At 37.8% G+C, this 13,344-nt stretch overlaps 1 protein-coding gene across 3 annotated transcripts in view; it reads right to left on the bottom strand.

Moving 5' to 3' along the window:
- Positions 1-387: 387 nt before the first annotated feature.
- LOC125461000 (protein O-mannosyl-transferase TMTC2) overlaps positions 388-13,344 on the bottom strand; it is a 190,388-nt gene continuing 177,431 nt past the window's right edge. For 2 of the 3 annotated variants that reach the window (XM_048549261.2, XM_048549262.2), the window contains exons 11-12: positions 10,694-10,757; positions 388-2,438 (exon numbers count right to left, since the gene is read on the bottom strand). In XM_048549261.2, the coding sequence (XP_048405218.1) occupies positions 2,250-2,438; positions 10,694-10,757 (253 nt within the window). In that variant the 3' untranslated portion in view covers positions 388-2,249. Of the gene's footprint in view, positions 6,559-10,693; positions 10,758-13,344 lie in introns of all 3 variants that reach the window. The other variant, XM_048549264.2, reaches the window with a different exon arrangement.

Raw genomic sequence — 13,344 nt, 5'->3', positions numbered from 1 at the left:
TTATAATTGAAAAATAATTTCTTGTGATTCTTGCACAGTAACTCCCAAAGTCATTTTTGTTGCAGCTGTCCGCAAATACTTCTTCACATAAATAACATCTTTTGTTCATCCTGCCAAAGTGCAGGTATCTTGAACACCTTATGGAAATTCAAATATATTACATCTAGTAGTTCCCTTTTATCTATCCTGTGTGGCGCCTCATCAAAGAATTCTAACATATTTTGCCTGGCATGATTTCCCCTTAATGAAGCCATTTTTACTCTGCTTAATTATGTTAGGCATTTCTTTGTTCATTGAAAATATGCCTTGCAACAAATATTGCAAACACTATGCTGTGAAGTGTAACCATAAAAACCACAAACACTCGTGATTTGTGTTTTCCATCACTGCATTTTTATTGGGGTAGGCTTGTGTGTTGGCATGTATACAGTCATTATACAAAAGGAAACACATCTACAAATTTGGATAATTTATACAAATAGAACAATTTCAAAAAATAAAACTTTTAATTTAGTAAACACATCCTGTGCTCTTTAGCACCATCTGGAATTACTCCACTGTATGCAATCCCTGAGCAGCAACACAAATGTAATAATTATCAGCTTTCCTCAAAACCTGAAAGCATTGACCGGGAAAAGAGGAATTCTCCCCCTGCATGGCTTAGGTTTCACACTTAAATCTTGGACAGACCCATGAATGAATCATTGCTACAACACAATGCCAACAAAGTCAGAGCAATTAGTCATTTGTGCCACGCAATCACACAAAAGAAGAAAACATTCCTGCTGTTTGATTTAAATGAGAGAAGTACGGATGCAAAGTGATGGCTTTGTGTTGTGACTCAAAAGTCATGAAAATACATCTGCTTTATGGCCAGTAAAATCAACTGAATGTCTTCAGTCATTTAAAAGATAACAAATGTTTAGAAACTGGAAGAGAAATAGCATTAGAACAAATGCAGCTCTTGATTTATTTCCTTTCTCCGATAAAAAACCAACAAATATGCCTTGATTTGGAATTCAATACAATTTTATAAAGGGATTCTGCTATTGCTACAGGAGAAATGAGATACAATTTAATGTTTTCTTTCTCTTTCCCTTTTAATTACAGTAACTCATAGTCAATGAAATGGCCCAATACCATTTTCGCCAAAACCAACATCAAAATTGTCTATGCACAATTGTTTATTGTACTTCAGAACAATACATAACATATCAAACACGAAGGGTGCCTATGCAAACTTGGGCACACTTTACAAATACTCAAACTTAAGCTCTGATAGTTTTATAGTGATAACTTTATCAGAGCCCTCCACAGTTGCATCAGCCTTGACAGGTACCTGTCATTATCAACAACGTCTTCGACAATTTGATAACTCCAAGGGCACTCTTGCCTTGTCTGCAACTTGCTCACAACTAAGTAGTAAGTTACAGCAAAAGTAACCAGCCATCCAGAGATGCAGAGTGGATAGGTATCTTTAGCATAAACTATGTGAACTAGGCAATGTGTATCAGTGGTGGGGAAGTATTGAGACTGACATGTTCCAAATGAGAAAAATAAATTGTTAACAATATTAATCATCATCCAAAAATTATTAGTTATTTACTAATCTTATTTGCTAAGTGCTCTGATTATCTGCTGGCTAGGCAGAACCAAGGGGGCCGATGCATTTGTAAAATCAGAGGACAGAATTCGAGCAAAGACCTCACACATCCACCATCTTCAACCCCCCCAATACCAGTTTTCCATCTTTCTGGGAGCTTTCTATTAACCTTGTAAAGGGCAGAGCCTGCAAACGCCCCAGAAGAGACAAAAGGCATATAGTAATGAACCTACCTAAGAAAGGAGAATCTCCTCCACGTTTTTGACTCATTTGGACCTTGGTGTATTGTTGAAGGCTAGAATGCCAAATGAATTAGGATTAGAATTTCACAAGAGTTGGCAAGAGCTTAATCAATTGGATAGCTGATCAGATCTCAAAGAAATTATTTTTGATTAAATCTTCTGAACAATTTGGAAAATCATAGCTGGAGAAATATATGTCCTCCTTGTAGTTTATTAAGAGCTTTTGGCTGTGTTAGGTAGGTGAGTGCACCTGGCATGTCCCATAATAACCAAATGCCTTTCCATTGATTCTGCAAATCCAGTGTGGTAAGTCTGGAGGTCGTTGCCAGAATAGCAACTGCAAGATGTTTGGCCTGCAGATCTTTGCTGATTCCTTCTCATTTAATATTTCAATAGTCTTTTTTTTAAGGTCTTTTTGTTTTTTGCAAATTCAAGCCTTGTTTCTCCATGATGTTCCACAGTTTCCGAAGGTTGGACTGGGTGATCGTATCATCAGGCTTGAGTTGAAGAGCTCGGAGGTAATTAGCTTCAGCCTCATGCAGTTTTCCATTCAGGTGAAGAATGGCTCCTAGGTTCATCAATGCCACAGGGTACTTTCAGAAAAGAAATTGGAGTTAGAGCCAAATCAGACACACTGAAAAAATAGTGATGACAAAGAGGGATGTAAAATGAACAATTGTTCATATGAATCAGTCCATCACTAGATCAGTTTATGAATATTGAAACTCAAATACTATTTCGTACAATTCAACATTAATTGACTCTTTAAGACGCTGATTTGTATTTTCTTAAACATCACAAATTTAAGACCAATATCATTTCAAAAGCAACTCATTACTTCAAAAATGACCCTAGCAATAAAGCTATAACATGTCAAAGCCAGCGATTATACAGCAAGTGCAATGCCACAATGCCTTGTGACTTAAGCTGCTGTTTTACACACAATATACCACACAGAAACAGGCCATTTGTCCCAGCTAGTCTATGCTGGTGTTAATATCTGTGCAAACTTCTGCCCCATTCCATGTACATCATTTCCACTTTCCAATATTCCTTTTTTCTCAGATATTTAATTTCCTTTGACAAAATTAAGCTATTTCCCTCAACCACTATTTGTGGTAGCGAGTTCTAGTTACTGGATAATCTTCAGTGTAAAAAAAATTCTCCCCATTCTCCTGTTGATTTATAACAATTATTTGACATTTGGTGTTACAGAGGTAAGATCTTTGTTTAAATGTTGGTTTTGTTGTTATAGCTAGCATTTCATTTTGCAACACCCCAGCAAGTTGTAAAAGTCATTGAAGAGAGAAGCTGGATATAAACACTGAATGCACACAGATTTATTTTCATGGGAGGTTTGAGGGACTCTACAGATTTTGCAGTTGTATTGATGGCAAAATATTCAGCAAACACCAGAGTTAAAAGTGTAAAACTGATAACACCTTTGACCATCACTGTGCTGTTAAATACAGAGATTCAGATGTTGCTGTATGTGATTCTTTGCAACTGCACATGGTGTTCTGTTAAATTCCTCATGGATGGAAAGCTTTTGAAATCACTTATAATTGGCATGAACTATTTTATTTTGCTGCTCGTGTTGCTGTAAAAACCTTTTGAAAGGTTAGGCCATATGAAATAATGTGTAGTCAGATATTTAACTATGTACTATGTTCATAATTAGTGCTTAACAAAATCTCTTGCCCTGAGAAAATAATGTGTGCTGTCAAATGTCAATTTTCTCTATAATGATAAAATTCCACTTTCTTAGAAGTAATATCAATGTAAATGTTTGTTTATGGTATTTCAGTTTTCACCTTAATCCCATATACATGATCAAAATCAGTTTTACTGCTTGTATAATTATAAAAAAATTAGGTGTAATCAGTGTTTTTTACTTTCTTATTCACTGTCTGAGAAATTTCTTCAATTTGAGAGGCTGCTTAGCCCGCTTGCTACCAGAGCCAGGAAAAGGAATATTGTCCAGGGGCTGGGAACCAAGGTCTAAACATCCCCCTGCAGTGCCTTTAGCAAAAGCATCTCATCATCAGCCTTGAAATAGGCCAACTGCTTAAGGGAGAGTTGAGCTGGCTTTGGAAGCTGGAGGGCCAAGTACGGGTCTTCCATCGTAAAAGGAGCAAGAGGCTACAATGCAATTTAACTAAAAGAGAATGGCACCACAGCTGGAGATACCCTCTTTCCAATATTTTAAAATCTAAATTCAAAAGCTTTTGGCTCATTCACCATTGTGGAGAGGGGAACCAGCTCTGCAGGGGAACCTACTTTTGCACCCAGGCAGACAGAATAGGGTTAGATTTAGGTTAAATATGGAATTGTTAGGTTAACTAAGGAGTAGAAATTAGTAAATTTCTCCCATTCTTGCAATAACTTGTGCGCACTGTGTATGGCTGAAAGAATCACCTGCAGTAGACTGTAAATCAGCTAAAAATGATGCTGGGTTAAAGAAGGTGGTTTGCCTCGTTCGTAGTCTGCAAACGTTGGCATGTCATTCCTATACCTCTGCTGTCAGCTTTATCAAACACAGTTACAATTATGTCGTGTTGCTCAGAAAATTCAAAATTTCACTCAAAGAGTTTTTATACTAACTTAGCCAAGGTCCTGATCATTTGCATTTGGAGCCATCGCTATTTGAACACATCTCATTTTTAAAAAAAGTAAATTACTTCAAATATCTGCAGCATCTGTGCCTATTATTTTCAGTGTCCTGTCACTGAAGTCCAAGGTGAGAGTTATAACTGCAAAGATGCTTCTAATTTCAGTCATATGGTAGAACCATATTTATTCGTTGTCAAAAAGCATAGGAAGAGTTGGTATGCAGCCAAATTTCCTGCTGGTTTACAAAGAAGGATATGACCACATCTGAGACATTCACACAACAGTCTTGGTTTTCACCATTAGTCTTCAGTTTCACAAAAACTGTGGTTTCTGGGACAACACAGTTAACCAAGCCCCAGCCAAAGCCATTTCTCTTATCTTTATCCTCTCTGTTGCCATGCATCTTCGGGGACTAAGACAAGTTGTCAAAAGGAATGCCTAGCCCTCCAAGTACTGAATAGGAAACCCTGTTGATCACATACACAATTCACAGAGCCTTCTTTTCAACTTGATTTACCCATTCATTTTCTTTGCAAACAATCTCTGACATTATATTTGCTTCGGGATATATGCCACCTTCATTACGTTTGTATGCTTTGCAGGTCACAAGACGAATGGGCAATAGAATGGGAAATAAATGTATATTGAAGTTTCTCAAACAGATTGCTTTTTATTGAATGCAGCTGATGGAACTTTTCACCCCATCAATAAAGATAGTCATTAATGCTGGAGTTCAATAATCCACTACTGCTAGACTTACATAAAAAATGACACCACCTACAGCTTTAAAGTCAAATGATCAAAAGACTTGCTTCACTTCCGACAGTGGATGAGAAGTTTTATAAAATCGGCTAAAAAGCAGACAAATGCAACATCACCCAAAGAAAAGACTCTAAACTCATGAAAACCTTGAGATCCACATCACTGCAAGTTAATCATTAGGTTGTTCTTTGCAATGATCATATGAATAAATAAGTTTGGGGCAACTCAGAACCTTTTGTCAAATACTGTCTCCATTGATTCTTTTTACGTCTATTCCAAAATAATATCAGCGACATACACAGAGAACCAACCTCAGAATGAAACTGGGTTTGCGGAGGGGTGACACTTAATAGGCATTAATCTACATCAACTAATCAAGCTAAATATAAATTGGGACTATAGTACACAAATATGATGAGACAACATAATTGTTTTTTAGCTGTATAGGATCAACGCCACTGATGTGAATCTACTAAATCCTGTTGTGTTTGTGCCATTTAGTAAACAAACTATTAACAAACTGTTAAATTGTATTTGTTGTAGGTGCAGGGGTCAGAAAGTCCCTTTGGCTACTGATTGACAATCAAATTCTGCATAGCCTTGGCCAAGTTCAGTTCTGGGTGGTCAAATCAATCATCTTCCACCTAAAACTTTTTTTTATTAGGATTCTGATTCTTTCTGCATGGTGCATGCTTACGTCTGTTTGGCTCTATGTTTGTTACTCAATGTAATGCACAGAGTCATGCAAAAATAACTGGCAATTGTCAGTCTGGCATGCACAGAATTCCATGTTTGGCATCTCTGTTAATACAAACGATATAATGTTCAACAAATTTGAATGGAAACAAACTGATTCCAGGCTGCAAAGCTCCACTGACCACAGAGATTTACAAACTATGCAGACCTTTTTATTATAATTTCTGTGCCTCGCCTGAAGGTGTAACTCTAGACTGAGTATCCTGTGATTGTTTGGATGAAATGACATTGGATAGAAACAATTTACAGTGAAAAAATTTACTACCCATATAGTTCTGACGGGCAAAGCAAAGGTTTGTCACAATACTTTGGATAAAAAGTACAAATACATTGGTTTTCCATTAACACACATATGTTATCTGGGTCATGGCATTAAAGGTAGAAGGAAGGTATTTCAAAAGTACTGAATTCAATGTAGGCATCTCAAAAACAAAATGTAGGAATACACTTAACTTTTTGCTTAATGCATTTCAGACAAAACTTCAAAGTGTTCTTTTTCAGGCACAGAAGAGAAAGTAAATTAGCAGATGTTGGTGAACCGGTTTCTCCGAATGCAGCTGTTCAAAATCATGTGCATGTAGACTGCAGGGAAAAGGTTGAGTGCTCAACAGAAAGACAGTTATATAAAAAGCCACTGAGGAAATACAGTAAAACTTCTGATAACAGTTTCTTTAGTTCCTGAAAGCAAAGCTCCTTCATTGTTCTGTTGTAGTGTATCTTTGCTTTCAGTGTGAATCTGCACTTTACACAAAATGTATGCAATGTATGTTGTTGTTGTAACTTCACTGCTAATTCTTTGAAGGATCCCCTTACAACACTAGCACTGGATACCCGCAGTGCAGACACACATAGTTTTTAAATCTTATATTTTGTAAATTTTAAGATCACTCATGTGAGGTATGTTAAGTGCTGCGAAACAATGTAGCTTATACTTCAGTCCCCTTTTGTCAGCTGCAATGATTGCTCTCATGTTTAATAATGCTGCTGACCTAGGATGTTCTACTAATGTAAAGGTGCTATATAAATGCAAGCTGGTGTTGTAATATGGAGCAAACATTTCACTATTTCAGAAGACCTCACTATTAGGCCATTATCCTGCCATTCTGCAGTTTCTTTGTGGGAAACAGTCAGTTTTGTGACAATGAGTGCCAAATTCAGATATTTTGCAGAGAAAATTGGGATCTTGATTTAACGGCTTATCTAAAAGACAATACCACCAAAACTATAATAATGCATCAAAGAATATGATATATACCCAGGTTACATATTTAGAATTTTGTAAGAAGTCACCTTCTGACTTTGAGGCTAAAGTTTTGAGCCGAAGATAGCCACCCAAATTAGACAGATTTGTAGATGATATTGGGTGTTTAAAATTTATATGAAGGATAATGGAAGCCAATAAATCAGCAGAAAAAGAAATGCATAAAGAATGGGGAAATGCAAGCAGAATACAAGAGAAAAAGTGAAAAAAAGCTAGGATTTAAAAACAGCAAAGAAGTTTACTCAATGTCCTGGCTGCATTTATCCTCATCAATATTATTGAGACTTTGTTTGCTCAGTCATTGTGTATGTGGGATCTTGCTGTCTGCAACTTGTTGTGCTTGCTTGCTTAACAGTAACACTTCAAAAGTAATGAATTGATTGGGAAGTACTCCTGCATGTCCCAATCATGTTAAAAATATCAAATAAATGTAATTTTATTGTTTCCTTTGAGATGGAAATCTAAAAGAACAAAGTTTAGTAAGGAGAGAACTGAGGGGGGGAAAAAATGTCAAATTTGAAGGTAATAATCAAGTCTTCAGTTTTGGGACTGAACCAAGGCTGAGATGACCACATTCAGCTGTTTACATGAAATAAAATATGGAATTATAAACACACTTCAGAGTCAAGTGAGATGCTGCTGTAGGTTAAAATGTAGATACCAAACAGGGCTAAAAGGCCTACCCCTACCATTATCCTCTTGACTAAACTCCATTCATGAAGCAACATTTATGAGTGAGGAAGAAGCCATGACCATCCAGCAAAGCAATGTCTGCAATGCGACACATTAGATTCATTTTGCAATTTAGTAAACGTCTGCCATCAGCATAATGCGTCAGCTTTCCCAATATTTTAGGCAATAAAGTCTAAAGCCCCCCCTATCAGCTACTAATCGTTTTATCCAGATTCTAGCCACACTCCTTGATGCCAGATTTTGGAGGTAAACAAAATAATACTTTTTCAATACATCATATGAATGTTAAACCATGGAGGGAGCTGCTTAACAACATAAAAATAGGTAGTAAGGAATTTGAGTGTTGTTCAAAAAAAAGATGCTACCATCAAGCCAAACAAATCACTCTGCTTATCACACAAATGCATAATGTTGCATTTCAGTGCTGATGTGATGCCAAATATGTAGACCATAGATCCTGAAGACTGAGGAATTATATCAAACAGTGTATTGCTTTGACTGTTGCAAAAAGCAAGGTAGACAAACAGAAGGCTGGAAGAACACAGCAAGCCAGGCACCATCTGGTAGAAATGAGCAGTCAACGTTTTGGGTATTACCCTTCTTCAGGGCTGGATAGGAGGGTAGGGGTACTGATCACGCCCAGTTAAAACACATTTGTAAATCTTGCAACATAGTATCCCACACTAGATGTGACTCTGCAAAGTGAGGAACATTTTGCTGGATAACCCTGAGTGTGCATAGAATTACACAGGCAAACAACTTAGGGTCGCCAGTCAGGCTGGCAGCATAGTGCACCTGTGTCACTGAAAGCCGAATATATAAATACGCAAGGTCCTATTCTTTGATCGGACGATAGAAAGAATATGCACACTGTTTCAATTCAATCAAATGGATGACAGACATTTGCTGGTCTATTTCTGAGCTCACTGCCTTCACTTACATTCCCTCAAACTAAACCAATTGCTGTACAGACCTTCAAGGTCCATGAATAGCAGAGGCTGGAGAAGCTGGACGTGAATATATCTGCATGCCATTTGGCATTGGTGTAACCGTCAGAGTGTGGAGCGGCTATTGGCTCTGACCTGTCAACCTGCCTGGTTTAAAATTTAAACAAAGTCTGACTGTTAACTGTCAATCATCATTAATTTATGCATTTTCCATGACAATGCTTCTATCAATCACAGACCACTTGCCAACCCATTAGCACTGTCCTCATACAAAGAATAGATGTTGGTTTTTCTCACTAAATTTGTATTCCTGCAAAATTCCAAAGACAATGAACCTGAAAAATACAATTTCTACATAAATATTACCCCGGAAATGAGGTGAACTTCCTGGTTCAGAGTAACCTATAACAGGACATGGCTTCCATTAAAGAATCATGATGAAGGTCACTAAGATAGTAAAGAAGTTGGTATTCAGCAAAATCTCATAATAATATGTTTCATTCAATATATCATGCCATATACGTTAAAATTACTTAGAGTTCTCATCCAAAACTTCCTAAAGAAGTATATCCTTTGAAAATATACATCAAGTATCATCACAAAAGCACCCCACCGTAATATTTATTTTTTCATGTTGGCTTAATGTCAAGCATTTAAATAATAAGTTTGCACTTTAGCTTATTAGTATCACTGATATAACAGATTTTCTTATGACTTACACAGTTGCAAACTTACAAAATTTTATACATAAAAACTCATTTATCCTATAATAACGAATATTACTGCCTCCCGTTGCTGATATCTAAAAGCAGAGTGAACTGGTTGGATCTGCCCCGAATAAGGATTTTTACAGAATAAGCATTGTAATGTTTCTTGATGTGTAACAAATGCTTATGGTTCAGAACAAAATAATGACTTCTAACTATAGATAAAAGTACATTTAATTGTACATCTGTTTGCTGCATTCCGGTACTAAATGTGGTGTTTATACAGTCACAGCTTTACCTCATAGCTCTATAGTTATGTCTTAACTTCATAATTAAATATAATTTCTTGAAAACTGATAATTTAGCAGTCTATTACGCTAAGTCTTTCCACCACAGGTTCCCTATCAACAGTTCATGCATTGACAGGGGTAGTCAATGCAAATATTATCACACCTTGTAAGCTAGACTGTCCTATTACAAAACAGGGCAAAATAACATTTTGAAATATATTATTTTCTGCAATGTAGCGTACCTTATGTGAAGTTCTCATATGGATCCCACATTGTTTCGAAATGTTGAAATAGAGATGTTGGAATTTAGGGCAAGCTTCTGATGTGTATCAACATGAAAGTCACAACAAGACTCTAGCATCAGGACAACATCTAAATCTGGAGTTTAATATCAGGAGGCCCCTCAAGAAGGCTTTCTCACACCATCTAAGCTCAATATTACGTAGAGTATGGATCAGAGCAGAACTGAGCCAAATAAGAAAAGTCCTGCTGTGACACTTTATAAAATTACCACATTCTTTCTTAAAAACAAATTGAGAGAACAAACACTCCTCAAATATAAAATTTTCAACGGGTTAAAAAGCATAGAATGTGCTTGTAGGCATAATAGAGTTCTGCCCTGCAATAGTTCCATTTTCCAGCCATATATCAGTTCTTTCTGGCAGTGCCACTGGCCTCAGACTCATAATGCAGTGTAACTGCAACCTTAAATGCATTTAATGGGGGAGGGGTGGGGCATTGTTTTCAGATGATGTAATATATAGAGGTTTATGCCGATCATTGGACGTTGCTGTTCTGGTCATGGCTGTATTCACTTACGTTGGGTCGCAGTCCTGCTGCCAATCCGTAATGTTTCTCAGCTGCTGCATTCAGGCCAGCTTGTCTGATGAACAAAAAACAGTTTACAAATGAAATGAAATCTGACTTCAGACACGTGTCATAAAAACGGCATACAGTTCATATAGCAGAGCTGTCAGTGCTACCAGATGTTTAACAAGGAGGACAGTACAGCAAACGCCAGAAAGCCAGTCAGGTATTGTAACTTCAACATGAAGGACATCACCCTCAAACTGCTAGTAATTATTGAAGTAATTGCTGTATTCTAAATTACATTTAAATGAAAACATCCTAACAATTCAAAGTATCAGCAAAGATTTTGTGCAACTTCATTGACACTATTGTACATTTAAGCAGCACAGAAACATAATGCTCGTAACATTAAACATGAATAAATACATCTTTCACTGTGTTTCCTTTCTTCCTTGGTTTCATGCAGTGTTGACAATTGATTCTCTGGTGCCAACACTTTTCATGGACCTGATCTGAGTGACCATTCATCATGTATGAGTCAAGGCTTCGAACAGAAGTATGGAGCATCAGAACCAATATGGGTTCTGCCCCCATGCCATATATTTTAAATTCATTCAAGGGATGCAGGTATCACTAACTAGGCCAGCATTTATTGCCCATCCCTAATTGGCCAGAAGGCATTAAGTTTTAATCACATTGTTTTGAGCCTGGAATCACATGTAGACCAGAGCAGGGATATTCTCTTCCCTTTAGCAGACCAGATGGGTTTTTACAATAATTGAATGTTTACTTGGTCACCTTTGAACATTTTCTTTCAATTCCATATTGTTATTGAATTGAAATTTCTCCATAGTGGGATGTGAACCATTGTTCCCAGGACATTAATTTGGGATTACTGGATTACAAGGCCTGTGACATTACAACTACAGGTAGTTCTCCTATAAAGGAAATAGTTGCATTCTTCCATGACATCACGCTATAGAAAATCGCCATAGAAAATCACATGATTGGGAAATTACTATAGAAAATAACTATGCCTGTACAGCAGAAAGTTTGCGCTATCCAAGGAGTGTCCACTATTTAGCAATCGTGTACAGCCAATTTGTGTTATCAAAGCACACGTTATAGCAGAACTATCTGTATGCCAACACTTCCCATAATAGGCATCTGCATGCATTTTCCAGCAGGATCCATTGAGAAAGATCAGAAATAAAAACAGAAAACGCTGAAAATGCACATTTGGCTTACAAACATTCATTTCAGGTTGGTGGCCTTGCATTTGAAATGACAAATTTAAGACCATAAGACATAGGAGTGGAAGTAAGGCCACTCGGCCCATCAAGTCCACTCCGCCATTTAAGTCATGGCTGATGGGCATTTCAACACCACTTCCCTGGACTCTCCCCGTCGACCTTGATTCTTTCTGAGATCAAGAATTTGTCGATCTCTGCCTTGAAGGCATCTAACGTCCCGGCCTCCACTGCACTCTGCGGCAATGAATTCCACAAGCCCACCACTCTCTGGCTGAAGAAATGTCGTCTCATTTCAGTTTTAAATTTACCCCCTCTAATTTTAAGGCTGTGCCCACGGGTCCGAGCCACCCCGCCTAACGGAAACAACTTCCTAGCGTCCACCCCTTCTAAACCATACATTATCTTGTAAGTTTCTATTAGATCTCCCCGCAACCTTCTAAACTCCAATGAGTACAATCCCAGGATCCTTGGCAGTTCATCATAAATTAAACCTACCATTCCAGGGATCATCCGTGTGAATCTCAGCTGGACACGCTCCAGGGCCAGTATGTCCTTCCTGAGGTGTGGGGTTCAAAACAGTATTCTAAATGGGGTCTTATAAAGCCTCAGAAACACATTGCTTCTTTTATATTCCAACCCTCTTGAGATTAATGACAACATTACATTCGCTTTCTTAATTTTGGACTCTACCTGCAAGTTAACCTTTAGAGAATCCTGGACCAACACTCCCAGATCCCTTTGCACTTCAGATTTGTGAATTTTCTCACCGTTTAGAAAATAGTCCATGCCTGTATTCTTTTTTCCAAAGTGCAAAACCTCACATTTACTCACATTGAATTTCATCAGTCATTTCCTGGACCACTCTCCTGAACTGTCTAAATCTTTCTGCAGCTTCCCCACCTCCTCAGTACTACCTGCCTGTCCACCTATCTTCGTATCATCGGCAAACTTCGCCAGAATGCCCCCAGTCCCTTCATCCACATCATTAATATACAAGGAGAACAGCTGTGGCTCCAACACTGACCCCTGCGGCACACCACTTGTCACCGGTTGCCATTCCAAAAAAGAGCTTTTATCCCAACTCTCTGCCTTCTGTCAGACAGCCAATCTTCAATCCAAGCCAGTAGCTCACCTCGAACACCATGGGCCCTCACCTAGCTCAGCAGCCTCCTGTGAGGCACTGTATCAAAGGCCTTTTGGAAGTCTAGATAGATAACATCTACTGGGTTTCCCTGGTCTAACATACTTGTTACCTCTTCAAAGAATTCTAACAGGTTTGTCAGGCACAACCTCCCCTTACTAAAACCATGCTGACTTGTTTTAAGCTGACACTGCACATCCAGGAATTTAGAAATCTCATCCTTGACAATGGATTCTCGAATTTTACCAACTACCAAGGTTAGGCTA

This window comes from Stegostoma tigrinum, chromosome 18 (assembly GCF_030684315.1).
Source record: "Stegostoma tigrinum isolate sSteTig4 chromosome 18, sSteTig4.hap1, whole genome shotgun sequence".
Taxonomy (NCBI): domain Eukaryota; kingdom Metazoa; phylum Chordata; class Chondrichthyes; order Orectolobiformes; family Stegostomatidae; genus Stegostoma; species Stegostoma tigrinum.
Note: the sequence above shows the minus strand (reverse complement) of the source record. Positions and strands in the feature narration are given on the sequence as shown.